Below are 19838 nucleotides of genomic sequence, written 5' to 3' on the forward strand. Positions count from 1 at the left end.
TATACATTTGAGAGACCACCCCCTCTAATGAAGGGTAAAAAAAGCCTTTCCATATCAGCTCCTCCTGGCTGTGAAAGGCTGTGCAAAAGCGTGGATCTATAATAAACAATCCTAAAGCCATAGACAGTACTAAATCTGAAAATTAAGTATGTTAAAAAAGCCTAATCCTTTAAAAAATACATTCACATTGAGGCTGCAAGGAGTTTAACTCAACACCACATTGTTTGACTCTGTTACACAGTACAGAATAAACCAAAAACAAGGTACAAAAAAAGAACTTAAAAAAACCCCAGAGAACAATGTATATTTTTCAGTGAAATATCTCTGCGTAGCTCTGTGGAAGAGCTATGGGAAAGTGACTAAACAAAACCACAAGGAGTCCCCCTAAGACAATTTTTCAATATCTTTCATATTCATTACACAGTCACTCAAATACAGTGGAAAGTGTCTATGTTTCAAAGTGCAGAAGACTTTATTTAGATTTAGTCCTTAAAAATCCTTACAATAAATAAAATAAATCCTTCAAATAGACTTTGTTTACCCTTTAGAGCATTGTATTTTTCAACATGCACCTTAAAACTGATATACACCCTGCACTAAGTGAAGTCAATCATACCTAATTTATGATAAAGTAATCTTGCTTAACAAGGATAAAGTATTTTTAAAATTGTATATGGTACACAGCAAGCTAATCTCTTGGAAAATACATTTAGAAATTACAAATCCTGGGTTTTTTTTGTTTACTCAGAAGAAGCCAAGAACAGAAGATGTAAGACTTTAACTAACCTTATCAAGAACCCCTTTTAGCTTAAGCAGGTGACAGAAATTCAATAACAATTTTAATTCGCTCTTGGAACGTCCATTGCATGTAAGTGGTATTCAAGAAAGATTGCTTGATGTACAAACTGCAGTGGACAGCTAATTTCCGATGTCTGTCTTCGTATCTCTTTACAGATGAAATGATTTGATTAACCCCCAGGGGTGAAATGGAATACCATATTTTTCCAGTTGCAAAGGGACACTAGCAAGCCAAAAATTTATAACTTTCTCTGAACATTTTTTATGTTCCAGTCTTAAAGGTAACATCATGAAAGGGTTTAAGTATCTAAGTATGCTAACAGGTAACTTATGACAACCTCCCTGCACAACTGCATCCCTGTGTAACCAAATACTTCCTTACTCGTTAAAAAAACATGCAAAATACAAAGAAAGTGGCAGAAAAGCCTGTAAAATTTTACAGGCTTTCCGAATGCTTTGTTATTTTAACACTGAGGTATCAGATGAATTTATAAATCCAGTTTTGAAAATCATTTGTAAAGTATCTCTTCAGAGGTTATGGTTGTGATAGAAAAGAAAACCAGCACTAAAGAAGATCTGTACAGACAGACAAAGAATCAAAATCTTTATTTTTTGAAAATACTACAGAAGCATACTAATCAATATTACTAAAGAGAGTTAATCCATGTCAAAAATTTAGTTCTAATTTTACAATGCTGTATTTGACCATGGCATACCAATCAATATAAGTATTAATGAGCTTTATACGATTTTCCAGTGAAAAAAACAGCTTTAGTAATTCAAATAATGTTCATTCCAAAAAACATGCATTCTCTATCTGCCCTTAGAGGTTTGCATTCTGTGCTACTCCTGAAATACTTTCAATTGTTAATGATGTTACCAATCCCGATACAGTGTCCATGCTCACTCCTTTATCAGGGAGAACACAATATGAAAAGAAAGAATTTAACTGGGATAGTAAAATTCTCTTTATTGGTTAAAATATTTCCATTTTCCATACATTCTGGTTTTTACCTGTTTTACAGAGAATCTGAAATCATTACTTCATGACCTACTGGTTTTCAGAGCAGCCCTATGCATTGCATTTCAACAAAAACTTCAGATGCTGAGTAAGACTGCTAAAACCAGAATACTTCAACTATTTCACAGGATGAATTAACTTACTTTGGAGGATGTAGAGTCACATTCCTGACAAATCCACCCATAGCCAGTTTGTTTAGGAGACTTTTTCAAGGGAGGGTCTAGACAACCAAAGTGGTAGCAAAGCCTGCATTCATCACACCTGCAACAGGAAACCAAAATATATATTTATATATAAATGGTACTTTTACACTATTTTAGATTGAGCTTCCATGCAATTCTCAGAACAAGATTTCCTGATCCATTATCATGATACAGAAAATCCATTTTCTCTAAGGGGTATTTTCAAACACAATCAATTCAAGTAGCTTCTGCCTAATTTTGATGCCTACACTCATACATCACCTTTGTCATCATTTTATACAGATGACATTACTTCAGAGACTTGCAAATTAGAAAAACATATAACCAGCTCAATTTTTTTAGTTACTTTAATGTCATTCCTTACCACTTACATTCAGAAATCTGTGATTTTTTCAGACAGTGACAACATTGATTCTTCACAGTTTTAAGACGCTATTTCACACACCTACTTTTTCAAGGAAAGCTCTGTGAAATGTTTGCTCACATATTCAGTAACTCCAGTATTATTTATAGCTATGAATTATACTTTTTTAAACAAGGACTATGTGGTTGATAAATAGATGCACTGATTCACTTTGAATATTCTGATTTCTGATTCACTTTGAATATTCTGGAAAGGGGCACTAATTTAAAAGAATTTCACTGTGATCTTTCACTTATAAAGCTGCACTATGTACGTACAACAATTTTATGTTCTTTTTAATAAACCTTTCATTAGTGTTTTGTGCTATGTACAGCCCCCATAAGATGCTCAAAACATGTAGCATAGCTATTGTTCACCTATTCTTAAGGTACCAGTGTTGAAGAAATGCTACAGTTTAACGAGTACTTATTGAAAGGCTTTTAAAATCAGTACAATGATTGCTCAAAATAAGAGACTTTTAAAAGCAAACAATAGATTTTCATATATACTACTGAACCTCACTTTATTTGCATATCCCCCTGTATTTTGTATGAAAAAACAGGATTTTTTCAAATTTACTTCGCAATATTCTCTTCATTAAATGCCCTTAAGCTCTGAATTAAAGCCAATACAAAAAGATCAAAAAAACCAGAAAATAGAGTAAATGTTTAAAAATGAAATTTTCTAAGAAACCCCCTACACTTTACTTCTCTGCTTCCCTGGCCACTCAGCTTCTCCCCAACAAAACCTGCAAAACCAAAAAAAAAAAAAAAAAAAAAAATCTGCAAAAATTGCAAACAGCATGGCACAGGCATCAGCAGATCAAACCTAGAGGGATATAATTTATCAAAAGAACACACAGTGCAGCACAGAAGATTCAACTAACAGAACATGCTGCTGTATTAACAGAAGAAAATGTTCATGTGAGCCTTCTCCAAGTACCAGTCTCCAAATAAAAAGAAGCATCTGTTTCCTGAATATGACTGTTTAACCTAAGTAAATACTTTGGTCCTTGCTGTCAAGGCTGTGCTTGCTGTAGAAGCCTTCTGGTTTTAGCAGTTATATGTAAGACGTGATCACTGGTAAGGGTATAACATGTACTGTCTTCCACTAAGTAGAAATTAAAAACAATAATCTACCTATCCAGACTATGGAACACTGGCCTGACATGGTTTGGGCATTTTTAAAAAATGGGATATACTATATTACAAGCTATATCCTTATGACTGTTTAGTAATAACTCAATCTAATTCCAGGACAAAGAAAACACTTAAAAAGAGGAAATAATTCTCTGTTAAAGACAGAACAGTTCAAATGTACAAATATATTACTTACAATCAGGAATATATGCAGCTTTATTTCTTGTGAAAGGCATACTAAAATAACAAAATAGTTGAGAGTGGGAGATGAGATAGGTTACACTCCTACATCCCAACAGCATATGTGACCTTCAGCAAAAGATAAAGCTTCCTTTGAGCTTCCATGTTCTCATCTGTAAAGGAATATATTTTTACTAACCTAAACTTCAGTATCTAGAATCTTATTCACTTAAGTGCTTGCATTTGAGTAGTAGTTATCAGAACTCCCTTCCTGTAAACTGTTTGGGTCCTCTAAGTAACACAAAGCATCACACTATTTCTGACCAATTTAATGTGTTTTCAGAGCTTAATCCTAAAATCTACATCTGGCTTTAAACAGCTTTGATTTAGATTTTTTTCTGAAGTGATTGTCTATAAATACAAGTGTTTATATATTCAAAAGAAAATATTTCCCCTTTAAAATTACACTTTGCCATCTCTTCTTACATCTTTTCCATTTGGCGTTTAGAAAGCGGTTATTTCCTGGCTGCACCTTCAGCCAGATTGCAGAAGTATGCTGAGGGAGTTAGCAAGGCTGAGTTGAAACAACCAGGACAGTATGAAATTAAATACAGATCTGGAGGTGCCATTCTAAAGCTGAATGGTTTTAATATTTATTGTCATTAATTTTTATCACTTCAAAGCTGCTTAGTTTGGCCGAAGCAAAATTGCATTTTCCTGGAGTGTGTTAAAAATATCTCTATGAAAGTTTCCAGATTCTAATTGCCTTTATCTGCATCTGCACAGCTGAGAAAATGCAAATACCAAAAGCATATTTTCATGTATCAAAATAAAAAAAGTTGCATGGTGATAAAAATGAAACTCTTTAAACACTTCCTTTGTACTGCTTTTTATTGGAATACAAATTCTGTATTGTGGAATGCAAATGCGCTGATTCTGAACTTCCTAGAGCGCGATGCTGGGAATATGGATGAATACACACTGTACCTTGGTTAAAGATGATGCCCTAGCTGTCTGGCAACTCTTGTCTGCTGACACTGACTTGGGACAAAATGGGAAGCTTACACACATCACAGTACAGAAGACAGAATTGGCATTCTTAACTCCTAGTTCTGAAAGAAAACCTTAAACCTAGGTTAAAATGGCACTAGTAAAATGAGATTAAGTCCTCAAGTGTATACTGATACTTGTGTTCTTTTGTCTAGCAACACAAAATGACAGAAAATCCACTGCCAGCTTCAGAAAATAAGAAAGCGACACAAAATAAGGAGAACTTTCAACTTAATTAGAGAATGAAATTGTTGGGTCACAGGAGGTGTCATGCTGACAGTCTCACAGCATTTCAGTGCCTGCACTCACAGATCAATCACCATACAATAACCTACCAAGTAAAGGAGCCATACAGCATTATCATTTACGAATATCATCCACTTCCATCCTGAAGATGGCTTAATAGTACAAGTTAAAAAGTATGGGGATGGGAGGAGGGGAAGGGAAAGAAAGCACTTCCTCCATTTTAAAGATTCAGTTAAAAATTTTACCCTTTTATATTCAAGGTCACACCTTAAAAACAGCCCTTAAACTATCAAATATTTTGTATTGCTGCTATTTGTGGATAACTCTTTTGTGGTTAAGCATATGATTTACAAATGCAATAAAATGCACAGCCATCCCCACTGGCCTGGCTAGCAGCTGTACTGAAAACTTTGTGAGAATAAAAGCAGAGCTCCATACAAAGACAAGCCAACCTAACCTCCTTAATTACCTCTAACTGACAGATAATTGCTTACTATCAATGTTTTAACAAGCCTGAAATTACTTTATGCAGCAAAATTAGAAATCACTGTGCTCCTCATTTCAGCAATTAATGAGGATGGATATATGCCCACTCTATACCGATAAAATGGGGTGTGAAGAAGGTGAATTCTGAAGGAGTTAGGCTAATAAATTAAAAAATAATAAAGAAAACGTTTTTCACTTCTGAAAGTATAGAATGCAGGTCAGCTATGTCTTCACAGCAAGAAAGCTTGATTAGGCATTTCCATAGCTGAAATCTGTCTGCTTTGTTCTGTAATAAAGTGATCTCCATCTGCTCATGCCCTTGGATTGTTTTTATTAGTTTTTTAGCAGTACAGCTGGCTGTGCTCAAGCCCTACGTAAGTCTGCATCTTCCTGTTCATAATTAACTAATTATACTCTAATCAATAGTGTAGATACCGATTTTACATTGTAAATGAGATAAATGAGATAATGGCTAGGGTCAATCTCATTTTATTTACAAAGCCCAGCACACACATCCAATTTCATTACATTGCATCTACCTGCACAGGAGGGAGTCTTATCAGTTGGCCTGCAGAAGTATTCCTGAGAGCACTGGGGAGAAAGACTTGTGCTTTTACAGAAGAACAGTGAATGCAAAACCTGCCCATCACTGGCACATTTGTAAGTCACTGGTTAATATCACCACAAAGAGCTGATTCAGCCAGAGTGAAGAAACCTATTTTGCATTCACAAGACAGCACCACCCATCTATTGCTGTAAAAGTAATTACCTACATGTCCCTGAAACACAACATTAATAAGCTAATCTTTAAATAAACTTTCCAAATATGCTTCAGAGACTACAGAAAATCTCTCACTTATGTACACATCACTGCACAACTTCTGCAGTGTCATGCCAAAAGGAAACATGTTGAACAAAATACAGAATTGCAAAATATATGTACCACTCCCTATTCATTGTATCAGCTTAGAAAGATTTATTTTAATGGAAGATATAAAACTGATACATATTGACAAACCATCATCACCATTAAAATTAGATAACTTGTCATATTAAGTCTCACACTGGCAAACTTAGAATAAAATTAGAATTAATCTCATCCAGAATTTTTAAACTCTCAGAGAGCTGCAGTAGAATGTGTGTTCATTCACTCACCCGTTAGCTGGGGGGGATGCAACAACCATGGCCATTCCAGCACCTGTGTGGATTTAACTACTGACATGCTTGTTGGCTTGTTTTGGACCCCATTTCTGACTAAGGCCCTGAATACCTAAGGATGTTTCCCCTCAGGCAGTGATCCCTCATCTCTTTAATCCCTCAGTGCCACTCTGTGGCAAGTGCCACCCTGAATGTGCAAACAGCTGGAGACATGCACTGGGTTAATTTTAAATTGCAGTACATTCTTGGGTTCAGATGAACAACCTAAACCAGCTATGACAGTTTAAGGCACTGTCAACATTTTACTTCTTGTTAGTGGCTGTATGATAGAACCAGTGGAAAGGAGCATTTAAGCATTCCCCCAAACCACAGTAAGATGATGTAGCTAAAGAGAATTCAAATCATAAAGCCAAGATGACTGACTTTGGACTGAGGCGGATGAAGAGTGGTCCTGGGATACCTTAACTGCAATCAGACCACAGTGGTGACAAATTCTGGCTGATAGGAATTAATCCTGTGGGATGGGTTATATCAGCAACTCTTACATTTAATATCAAAGAAGGCACTTTCTTGTGCCTTATTTAAAGAATAAAATTAAAGATCTAATGGTAAAGTAAATATACAATTTTATATTTAGTGCATTGTTATGAATGTTGTCCAAGAAAGTACTTCTACTTAGTGAGGGTAAAGCCCAAAACAATAGTACTTTTTCATTATGGAATATGTGGAAACCATTCTTCTTTTTAGCTTTCTCTTCCGCCATTTCTTTAAAAAAAGTGAAGATAAGTGAGGATACATCTTTGTATCTTACCCTGCCATTCTACACTGAAACTCTTCAATTCAGCCCCATGAATTCCAACAGAAATACCCTTCATTTTGCTGTGGTATGTCATAGGCCAAGAAAAACAGACATGATGTAGTGCTGTATTTACACTATTTTAAAATCAGGTCTAGATCCTTAGGAACTCTTTAGGCAGAATGTTGTCAAAAGACAAAAATATAAGTACAAAATGGAAAAAGATTGTTTTCTTCTTCCTGATTTCTACATGTTTTCCATTGCCTGTAAGTCAAGTCATTGTGCAGCTTCTGTTCTACAGAGCCATTTGAAAAAACTATTAGCACCAGCATAATTTAGAAGTGTCCTCAAACAAGTCAGCCAAGCTTTAAGTGACTTCACTATCAGGAGCGTGATTCCAGCACTAAAATTCTTATGGGACTGCACATGCACACAATATTGAACGTAAACCAGGATGTAGCCCAATTATAGAGCCTCTACAAACACAGGTACTGGTTATCCTGAAAGGCTGCCACCTAAGATGCTCAGAATTCAACAGCATATAACTCTAAGGAACTTGATCTGATTTCAGAGTTAGATTTAATCTTGCATTAGTCCTGCTTTGAGTGGAACAGATGTTCTCCAGAGGCTCTGTCAAACCTAGATCTTTCTGGATTCTAGTATTTTAATAATTTTGACTGAAGTAAATGAAATACTCTTTCTGGGTAGGATAATGCTTATGGTATTACACATTCAAATTTCTACTATGCCAGGTGCAATGCAAGCATACCAAAGGAAGTCCCTGACTTGTGTTAGATGAGACAGCAGACTACCACTCTCTTCTGTAATGGCTGGAAGACAAGGGGCATGGTTATTGCTGAAAGGTGGGTGAATATACCAGTTGCAGGATGAGTTTTACATTCTGGTTTTTATGTCTACCTACTACTGATGAAGATAGGGTATGGGAAAGATGGAAACGCGGCCTGACAGAGCAGGATGAACTTACTGATCTTCAGTTACCAGTAGTTAAATGAAGTATCTACACAATTTTGAAGGAGAGAAACTATAACTCAAGTTTTTGTCCAAATTCATGGGTATTACTAAAATGACTATTTTTTCTCTTTAGTATACAATAATTCTGTGGAAAACCCTCCACTCGGAGGATCTGCACTACACTTTTCCGTATGTGCTACATGAAGTATTTTTTTTTTTTTAATCCTGTACTTAGCACTAGTTATAATATATAATAGCATGAATTTCTACAGCTTTGACTTTAGGAAGTTCTACTTTAAACCAAAACAGTAAACAAAACATTCTACCTATAAATTCAAAAGGAAAAAACAAACATTTTATGCTTCTACTCTGCACCCCCCCAGATGCTAATCATCATGTAACCCAAACACTTTAACAGAACACAAATATAATTGATATAATAGTACCAATAATGCCAATTATATCACAAAAGAAAATAAGCATTAATCTGGTAGACATTTGTGGAGCTAAATTTATTCTGCTGAACCTCTCTCTGAAACTGCCACCTCTCCCACTTTATTTATGTTTTGTAATACTAAAACAAAACACCAACCCTTCAAATAAAAAAACCTAACACTGGCAAACTATGGGTAAGGAAGAATCTGAAGAATCTATGGGTAAGGAAGAATGACACAATATCATTATGTGACATTCCTATGTAGTCCGTATTTTTCTGACTGGTCCACAAGTCTTCTGTTACATGAAACTTGAGCTTGTATGCACACAATGAATTACAAGAATGCTATAAAGAAACTTTATTTACTAACCTGTATGTGAACAGCTTCCTTTCACAAGAAGTGTTCACTTTTCTCCCTCTCTCTTGTAGTATGCCAAAACTATAAAACACATTGCTTTGATAAATTATTTTGTAAAATTGATTAAGGGCCCACATATACAAAGGGAATACATTGATGTAAACACTGTATCAAATGTGCTTGGTTTTGTTAATATTATACAGCCTCTATGTAGAGCTTCTATTTACAGTATTTTTAAGTTTAAATTAAGTATTTCTGTGAGACAATGTCTCCAAGGCATGTATTAAGATAATGCTACACAAATTACAGGCCCTTCCCTACCCCCAATTCAAAGTATTTTCTTTCTTGCAAAATACAGGAAATTCTGAAGGAACCAGGATGGCCCCCTTGACAAACTGAAGAGTAGAAAATTTAAGACAGCTATTAGCAAATGCTGCACTAGTTATTCTGAAGTACATTAAAGTCATAATTGATGATTACACCTAATGTGCCATTCTCAGGTATTCAGACTGGTAACTACACTGAATGGTGTATTGTTTGTGAACTAGTATAGAAGTCCATTATAGCTCTCAATACTGCCATCAAAGTTCCTTCAAAAGATGAAATATTAAGTGTTAACATCCAGCTGTCCAGAAAAAGAGAGAAAAGTGACAGAACGATTTACAAGAATGAGACAAAAAGAGAGATACTGAAAATTAAACTAATGCCTAATGTCAAAAGAAAAGTGCCAAAGAAAGAAAACAAAAATAAAAAATAATAGTAATAAAAAAAAACAAACACAAAAGCTGTACTGGGGAACAAACATATGAAACACAGCAGGAAGTCGCCTTAGTTTACCAAGAATGCCCGGGGAGTATCAATAATATTCACAACAGTTTTTAAACACAAATTACTTAAACCCCTCCAACAGCAGAGATTTCTCAATTTCCCTAACAAACTTCTCTATTGCAATTTTTCTTATTGCTAGAAAAAGCTTCCTAACAATAAGAGAAAGAAAAGCCCAAAAGCCTAACCCAAATCATCCTACTACAATTTGTTTGGCCTGACCAAATTTGAAGAACAAATTTTTGCCTTTTTTTGCAGCAACTTCTCTCTTCCTCACTTTTGTATTAATTTAGGCTGTTTGAAGAAAGATTCCTCAATCTTTTGTAAATTACAGAAATCCAGCTATTTAAAGCTTTTTCATTATGTCTCCTGTGGTCTTCATATCATTCAATTCAATTTGCTTTGGACAGTCTCTACATATTTCTTGCCAAAGTGGACAGAATATGCTAGCTGAGGCTTTTCCAAGGGTGATACACCAGTCTCTGGAACATTCAGGGGGAGTACTTTCACGTGTTAAATATAACACCTCTCTTTCTACATATAACCAAATTGCTTCACACTCAGTTTGTGATCCAGACCCCCCATACTTTCTTTTTTGAAGATGTATCATCTACCTAGTTATTCTTGGTATCATAACAATGCAATAAACAGTGATTTGCCTTTACTGCCTTGCATGCTTTTTCTGGATGCTTTCTTAAAATATTACTTTTAATTCTAAAACTGGTCCCTCACACCATTTTGCCATGACCTGCAAATGTAACAAAACACTTTATTCCAGCACCTAATATACTAAAGCAAAAATTAACAAAAACATAATAATACTCAGGAGAGTCCTGTGTGGAACTCAGTGTGTGGAACATCATTTGACAGCGAGTCCATAGTAACTAGCATACTTGTCTAATCACCTACATATTTCACTGCAGCTTAATTAACAGAATATTTCTCTAGCTTATTTAGTAGAATGTCACACACAGAAGTATTCTAAGTCTTACTAAAGCCAAGATATGCTACATTTATCATTCTCTCCCATTCACAGTACCTTGACTGTGTTAGTTTAATAACTGATCATAAATCACAGTGAATGTGATGTTTCTGTTTGTTCTTTTTCCCCTAAACTCAGCACAGCAAACACCTTTTTTTTTTTTTTTTTTACCCTCATTACCACAGCATTTGGACATAACTTGTGGTTATCTGCACAAGTGGTCGCAGATTACTGGATTCTGAAAGATCAAATTCCAGCATTAATGTCTATTTCCTAGTGCAAATTTCTTTGATTTTAAGGTTTCTTTGTGTGCCTTGCCAGTACACAATGGCATTTCTGATAGTTCAGATGAAAATCTTACTCTAATATCATCCCACCCCCTTTTTAAAACAAAACGACGTGTTAAGACATCAGGTTAATTTTATTTAATATAATATCCAAACATGAAATGCCCTGGTAAGATATGACTTGTAGATAAGTATACACAAATTTGTATATTTCTCCTATCACTTATTACAGCATTTAATTAAGTTTAAAAAATATTTGCAAATGGAAATGTGCCTTGATAGATGACAAAAACCACCATAACTCCAGAAATTCAAAGATTATGTCATAAAGTCACAAGTGTGATTGCATTTGAGCAGAATTTTTCCGAGCAAGTTCAAGATGAAAACGATGAAGATGTCAACACACTGATACTGTAGATTTAAGAACTGGATCAGTACCATTTGTAGTTCAAAATACTATGTCTGCATCTACCAGGATATATATGGACGAAGACGAGGATCTCAGCTGTCATGCTGTGTGATCAGTTCTCCATTCCTTCCTCAACTTACGTAACAATTTCATATTTGAATTGTGAGGAGATAAGCTTGTCCAGAACACTGCCAGAGGAGTAAGCCAAATAAAACAAATGTCTGTATATACTCAATTTTTCCTTTTCATAAATTTTTTTTAGAAAGCAATAAGTATAGTTCTAATCACTTGAATGTCTGAAGTCAGAAACAATTAGTTCATACTAATAAGCAGAAAATCAATTTTTCCGTGGCAAATCTATTCCTTCAGAATAGTTAAGTCTCAAATGTTTTACAGGTCTCTTTATGACTGAACAGGTTTTTCTTTTTAGGAAACAATCTTTTTTACAGCAACGTCTATGTACAACATGATGTTCTATATAGAAATGTTCTTATTAAACCACATATAAGTAGAGTGGCAGGCGGATGGCAAACCATTGCTTATTTCATTCGGTATCACCATAGAGGAATGCACAATATTTAAGTCCCACAGGCTTCTGTCACTCTTCAGTGAATCCAAGCATTGTATAACATCATTTGCCAACGAAGCACAGGGGAAAAAGACATTACTTTAATAGGACAATTCTGACAAGACAAAATCTGGGATTTTTCAACAATGCACATACGAAATGTTCCTGATCAGTGCAAAAAATTGCAGGCAAATTAACTACCTTGTCAGTCCAAACAACAAACCAATCAATTACATTCTATCCAAGCCTGACAAGCAAACTCAACTTTTTGTCATGAGCTTATAGTAGCGACAAGGTAGCTGTTCTCCTTTACTTTAGGTACTCTATCGAGAGCTTTATCCACATTTAAAAATCATACTATAAAAGGTTTCCACGATTGCCTCCGAGGATGAGTTGTGGCAGAGTTGTGTCTCATGAAGGATATCTACACAGTAAAGTGATAAGAAAAACATATTAACATTGAAAGATCATAGCAACTCTGCTCTGTCTTATGAAACATTTTAACATCACACTAAATTCAAGCAATGTGTATGCTCAGATACAAACAGCTTAAGACATACCAAACTTCCAGGAGTCTCTAAGTGCCAAATCATTAAACTTAATTAAGTACAGCATCCTTTTAACTTATTCTCAATACAGCTCAAAGAACAAAAGCAGTCCACCATAAGACAGAGAAGATAATTTTTTTCTTTGTTTATTCATAAAGGTAACAATTTATGACAAGCGGCCTTGACTGTGAAGCTAGCATTTTCCTCAGATTTGAATCCCACACAAATGCAGCTATGGACTGACTACATGACAAGCACAAACAACATGGGTGCTTGTTTTATAGAGTAGCATTTGAAAGAAAGTGAGTCTTAGGATTTAGGAAGCATTAAGTAAGAGAGAGTTTCTTTCATAATGCAATGTAATAATTCAGTACACAGAAATCTTTAGTCACTTCTGAAACAATGTCTTTGACGCAATAATTCAAAAGCTTTCACAGGTTTTTTTCCTACTTGTATTTCCTGCCTCAACACTCTCAGACATACTTTTCAAGAATTTGTTTTTTTAAAAGTTAATATGATTTTAAAGTGCTGATTCTCTACATTTCAACTCTAAAACTATTTGCAACACAGCAAATTAATGTAACAGATACCACTGTGAGATTTTAAGTAGAAAAATAATCCATGTTGTTTTTAAGCTGTGCTGGCATAACATGTCAGGTTTTGAGGAAATACCTATATTAAGTTCCCAGTGCATTTGTTTTGTTTTCTTCTTTCAAACGTGTTAATGTAGAATTGTAAATAAAAAATAATTCTAAACTGCTGTCACACTTTAATAAAATAAAACCAATAACAATCTGATCAACAGCAGCTGTGGTGTTGCCGCACGTACATTGCAAACTCATTTTGAATGTAAGGATTTTGAGATTAAGAATTAGAAGGACAGCAAGGAGGCAGGGTACGTAAATCCCCACTTCATCTCTTAGTTAGGACAAAACTAGAATTTTAATTCTGGTGTTCTGAACTGTAATTCTACACTCCAATACTGAAGAAAACAGAGGAAAAGCTGAGCTGTAAAACAGAAATACTTTTAATAGTAGTCTTATTACAATCACCTTCCCTTAGCAAGTGCAACTGATTTTGTTCTCATCACCTCAGAGTGGGTGAGTGTGACACAAGGGCACACTGAAGTGCACATACATGAAGGGTAGCATCAGCAAATGACCTGAGATAAGCTCAAGGTCTTTCTGCCACCTCTATCCTCTCAGCCACAGTATGAGTATCTGCAAATGTACTATTGGAGTTATGTCATCATAATGTGATAGGCTATGTCCTAGCTGGGCTAAGAAATGTTTGGACATGAATACAGCAATCCATACTTTTAATACAAGTTTTTATTTCTGTTTCTCAAAATGAGTGCGTGTATAGAAATATGCATGTATATGCACATTATGATTGCGTTTATATAAATTCATATTTATATATTTTTATATGAAAATTATATTTATGTGAATGTTTTTTATATATGAAAAAACTTCACAGCTGAACTAAGAAAATAGTTACATTTTAACAATAAGCTCACAAATCAAAGTAATAAGATAAACAAGGCTCACGGGGGAAACTTGTAGTTAAAGAGCAAAGCCAAGATCCTGATTTTTTGTAACATTTCAGGTAATGCTGTAATAACACAGGCATCAATAATAGTTACCAATACTTTAAAGGGAATTTACTTTTTAAATGGTTGGACAACTTTTCCATTTCTACTGTTTTTAAAATTTGACTTGACATCATTTATTTTACATGATTCAGGGTTATCTTCACCCCTCTCATCTTTGAAGTATTATTTAGCTAAGGAATCACTAGTGAGTGTCTAAACACAGTTCTAACCAGCCACAGATTGGTAAAAGAGAAAGGAATGTAAATGGATAAATACTATAGGGTTTTTTTTTTAAGCTTGTAACCCACAAACTCATCTGACTACTGATTCTGGAGAATTACTTACTGAAAATTTTTCCTGGGACCTCCCACACTGAGGACATTTCTCCTGTTCTATTCTCTGAACTGCTCCCATTCCTACACATCCACTCGAATTTCTACTGACTGCTGTACCCAGGGCTGCCTGCAATAGCTGAACTAGCATTTTCAGCCTTATCAGAAAAAAGATTTACTGAACACAAAATACCTGAAAAGAGGACAGTGAGCAAAGCTGCACAGCCTTCCCTTCTCACCAGCAGATGGAACAAGTATCAGATAGAAAAAAAGCATCCTGGGTAATACTGTAATAGATGCTTTCAGCAGGAAGGTTCTCAACTGCATATTTGGTCCTTTAGAAGAGTTCCTCTTTCCCATTCCTTTCTTTCATTCCAGGACTAAGAAAACAATGAAAGCACTTTCCTTCAAGTTTTAGAACAAAGGGAAAAACACACCAACCTCTCTCATTTTCCTTCCTAACCACACACGGCTGCAATCCGTTTCCTCAGTTATGCAAATACCGTGTGTGTGTGCACGAATATGTGCAAATTTCCCTTTCAAAAGAATTTACAGTACAAGAAACCCCACAAATTATTTCAATACTTTCTACTGGAATTGCTGAAGGCCCTCTCTATTTGTGTATCAGCTACTGAAAAGTACAAATTCCCGATAAACATAATGCTTATTTCAGTAGTTTTGATCCTTGTTCATTTTTAGCCATCTTAATACTCGCTTTCATCAGGTTAAGTACCAATGTGAGGACAATGGTTTTGGCTGTTAAGTGGGCACAACTAAAATACATTTGCAACCATAATGTAAGCTCAGTTTATCTTCAAAGGTCTGAACGTAGGAAGCTTCTTCAGCATACCTTACCAATTCTGAAACATTAGGACTCTCCCACCAGGTAAGTCTGTCAAGCCTAAAGAGGTATTTGGGAAAAACTGCAATAAGGTAAGATGGTAATGAAAGACAGGAAAAAAGGAGTATTTAGTTATAGAGGAAGTGCTGACAGAGACCAATTTTAGAAGGCAAGGAACCGTATCTGCAATAAACACCAAACCATCTGGAGGTGATATAACTAATAGGCATTTTTAAAATTCAGGCTGCTAAAGATATACCTCTTGATCCCAGGAATTAATGTGTACCCACAGCTCCATTAAATGGATAAGAGTTACAGAGCTCTTTAGTGGGGAAAAAAAAAAACACAACAAACCAGACCCCTAAACCAATGATGATCAATGTGTCTTCTAGACATTGTTAATTACTTCAATTATTCTCAGTATTGATCAAGTTTTAAATATTAATAAATGCTTCCTGAACGGTTACAGATTTTTATGTGCTAATATATATACTGATTAGCCTGCAAAAAAGATATCTGCAGGACAAAATAGCACAGCATCTGAGGTACCACCTGAATAGAAAAGCTCTGCTTCATTTCAATAACGAACACTGGAGCATAAATAACGACACAGAGCTGATCACTGCACAAATATGTTGACTTAAGGTAAACAAATAAGACTAACAGCAGTTCTGATTTACAGAATTCTGTTCTCCAAGTACCAATACATCCACTTCAAAATAAGAACACATTTTCAAACTATTTCAAAGCCCTAAAGAATAGACATATCCTATACAAAAGATTAAATAATGGGTCCACATATGTGAAATGGTTTCATTCAGTAATACAAGTGTCATTTTCCTTCATTCTGCACTGTCTTTGTGAATAGAAGCTTCTGAGAACCCGTGAAAGAGAAATTCAGTCAATACACTCAATACTCTACATGAAACCCAGCTTTCTCTTAAAAAGAGACTGCATTTACAGACCTTGTCACAACAAGGTCCTTGATGTTATCGAAGCAATTTCAAGATACTTTAATCACTGGCAAAACTCAGTAACTTGACAAGAGAATTTGGGCCAGGAAGATTTCAGTAACTTGAAAGGAAGGTTACTGAGTGATGTAATTTCATTTGGATGTGACTGAATCCAATTGATCTAGTTTCTGCAATGCATATCTTCCCTCTGCAGCTGTCTCTATCTGATTCAGTGTACAAGTGCAAGGAGTGACTACCCTTTCCCACTCAAAGCAAAACTCTTTTCTTCCTCCTGCTATTATTTTGAATGAGCATATATGGAGAGCATTTTCAAGTTTAATCTCTGTACTCACTGTAAGAAAAGGTATACTCAACTGAATGTCAAACCATGAATTCAACCAAAACTTGTGACTGCTAGCATATTTGTTATGCAAAAACAGGCTGTTAGAACATATTTATCATTATTATTATTAACCAAAAATACTGAGTTAGGGTTTGAATAACACAAAGTCATGACACTACATAACTAATTTTAAATCTAACTGCACAATATCATGTGATTTACACTGTAACAGATTGTACTTATTTTCAGTTGAGTACCTAGATGCATTCAAAATTAAAAAAAAACAAAACTGCTTGGTTTGCAATGAGCATAATAATTTGTAACCACAGATATGATATATATGAAATCGTATCTTCCCATGCAAGTTTGATTTACACCAGTTTTAACAGAAAAGAGGTGTACCAGTAGGAACTTCACAATTAGATTTAGCGTTAAACATAAAAAAACCTGTGGTATAGATGGGGAGTTAACAAAGCCTTGAGGGGAGACAACTGGGCCACTGTCCATGGATCCTGCTCATGTAGGTTGATGCACTGCTAAACACTGGACACCTTGTTTACATTTCATCAGAACTACAGGGAACACTGACACTGATGTGCACCTGGGATATCAAGTGATTTACATGTGTCAGTGTACTATTTAACAGAGATATTTTCTTCAAGCTCAGTACAACTTTTTCAACTTATTTTGTCCCTCATCAGGAAGTGATCCTTCTCAGATACTTGGCTAACTGAAGATTGATGAATAGTGTAATCACCATTATATGTTAATGAGACTACAGCTGAATCACAATGTGGCAATAGATGTTGCCAGCAGTACATAGCTAGCAGGTCAGCTAAGTTGGCCTTCACTCACTAAACCTTAACCACAGGCTGGCCGTGCACACAAAACATGCTTTACCAATGGAACATGACTAGCTGGCTTAAAGACAAAACTGAGCTTTCCTCAGAAAACCTAACTAGCAATGAAAATGGAGCTAAAAATCAACTGCCAGTCCTTCGATCCCTTCCCAACTTCCTGCATCACAGAAGATGACATGAGTTCTCCTGAAATTCAGTTCATGTCTAATCTATATACGTCAACGTTTGAAGAATTAAGGAATCTACAGTGTTAGGAACACTCAGGCTCCTCTGAAGCAGCATGCACTCCAGGCATGCCCATTGAAACAGTTGCAGAAAAATCACAACCTGGCCTTCAGCATCAACCACTTTGCCTTATCCCAGAGAAGGCTGAAAGGGCTTTGCATTCTGTTAATGATAATACAGTGTATCTTCCCAGAAAAATTCTCTCTTGCATGAACTGTGTCTAATTAGAACTTAATCTATCAGTAAAGTAAGTCAACAGCATGACCTCAGCAAAAATGTTTAAATTTCATATATTACATGATTTATTTTATTGTACTACAAATCACTGCAGGAGAACTGTGTACTTCTTAACTACTGTATAAATATACTAACACACCATTAATCTCTGAGATCAAATCTTTTACTGGAAATAAAAATCTAAACTTCTTTCAAATACAGAACTGGCTTTGATCGCTTATTATTGTGACTATTATTAGGATACACTGTGAGATATTTTAATGAGCAGTTATATAGTTAGATTATGAGGGAGACTTGATATAAAAATATTAATAGAGGAGTCTTTCAAATCAACCTGAAAGTTGTTTGCTGTTGTCGTTACTATTATTGTTTATTCCTTACAGAAAAGCAGAAGAAGTAATTTGGGTGGGTTGGCTCTTTAACCCTGGGGATTCATGTGTTCTAAACAGAAAATCTAAATTTCACTCCAATGTCTACATTTTAACATGCAGCAGTCACCACAAGGGTCTAAATGAGTTGCAAAACCACTGGACTGCATGGTTTCCATGCTGCTGTTAATTAAAATTCAAGCCCAAGCCACCAAGTTAGCCATCACTTATTGATGGTTTATTGGCATCCGTGAAACATTCAGAATCTCCTGTGTGAGTTCAAAATGATAAAACCTAAGCAGGACTATCAAAGCACCACAAAACAAGCCAAATGTTTTTGGCCCAGTGGTTTCTCGCTTAGCTGCTCTATCAAGCACATGTCTAGTAAGTGTGAGTTTTCCTGCTGTAGGTAACAAGCTTCATGTAATTGTATTAGTCTGCTCATTCCAAAACACGGATTCAGGACTAACAGATGAGTATTTTTTCTTCATTTTAAAAATAATTTCTTGTTCAAGAAATATTTTTATCTCCCAAAACTCCCACTCCTAGAAACCTTAAAACTGTAACAGTTCTACTATGAGCCATTCAAGCCTCTACAACATCATGTGGAACCTCCTTACCAAGCTGCTGTGTATCACAGCCCAGATCAAAATCTGTAATGCACTTGCTGATACAGAAATCAATTAATATCAGGTTTTATTTATAATTTACATTGAGAAGATTAATGACACTACTGAAACTTTATTATGTATAGGAACATCGCATCCAGAGAACAAAGGGAGGTGTAAGTACAGTCTTTCATCACTACTATGGTTTTAAAATTACAAAATAATTTACTACTTCGTAACAAAGACTATAAAAAGCTGCAGCATGGCTTTGCAAGAGGAAACCTTGGCTTGTCAAAAGAAATGCTAGGCAGAACCCTGCAGGTGGCTATCATGAAAGGGAAGGTTATCAAGTGAGAGAGAGGGACGATTTTTCATATAAAATTTACTCAGAGCTCAGAGAAACACCTCACCCCATTGTACAGATGAGGAACTCCAGCAGAACGTCTGTATGATTAAGCAAGAAGCTTTTTACTGAACTAAATGTGCAAAATGAATGGCAGTAAATCTGAGAAGGCAAAACCCCAGATGGATTCAATGAGAAACAGAAAGGAATTCTACGAAAATGGTAGCAGTGAAAGGAATTTCAGAGAAAATACAGATTGGATTTTAACT

General features: G+C 35.4%; 1 protein-coding gene across 4 annotated transcripts in view; it reads right to left on the reverse strand.

Annotated features, from left to right (window-relative positions):
- PHF14 (PHD finger protein 14) overlaps positions 1 to 19838 on the reverse strand; it is a 162319-nt gene that overhangs the window by 55469 nt on the left and 87012 nt on the right. For 3 of the 4 annotated variants that reach the window (XM_057404730.1, XM_057403056.1, XM_057403890.1), the window contains exon 17: positions 1963 to 2080. In XM_057404730.1, coding sequence (XP_057260713.1) covers positions 1963 to 2080 — 118 coding nt within the window. Of the gene's footprint in view, positions 1 to 1962; positions 2081 to 11455; positions 12742 to 19838 lie in introns of those variants that run through there. The other variant, XM_057405547.1, reaches the window with a different exon arrangement.

Source organism: Pezoporus wallicus, unplaced genomic scaffold (genome assembly GCF_028554395.1).
Source record: "Pezoporus wallicus isolate ANWC-B61680 ecotype Strahan unplaced genomic scaffold, APGP_CSIRO_Pwel_v1 contig_7099, whole genome shotgun sequence".
NCBI classification, from domain to species: Eukaryota; Metazoa; Chordata; class Aves; order Psittaciformes; family Psittacidae; genus Pezoporus; species Pezoporus wallicus.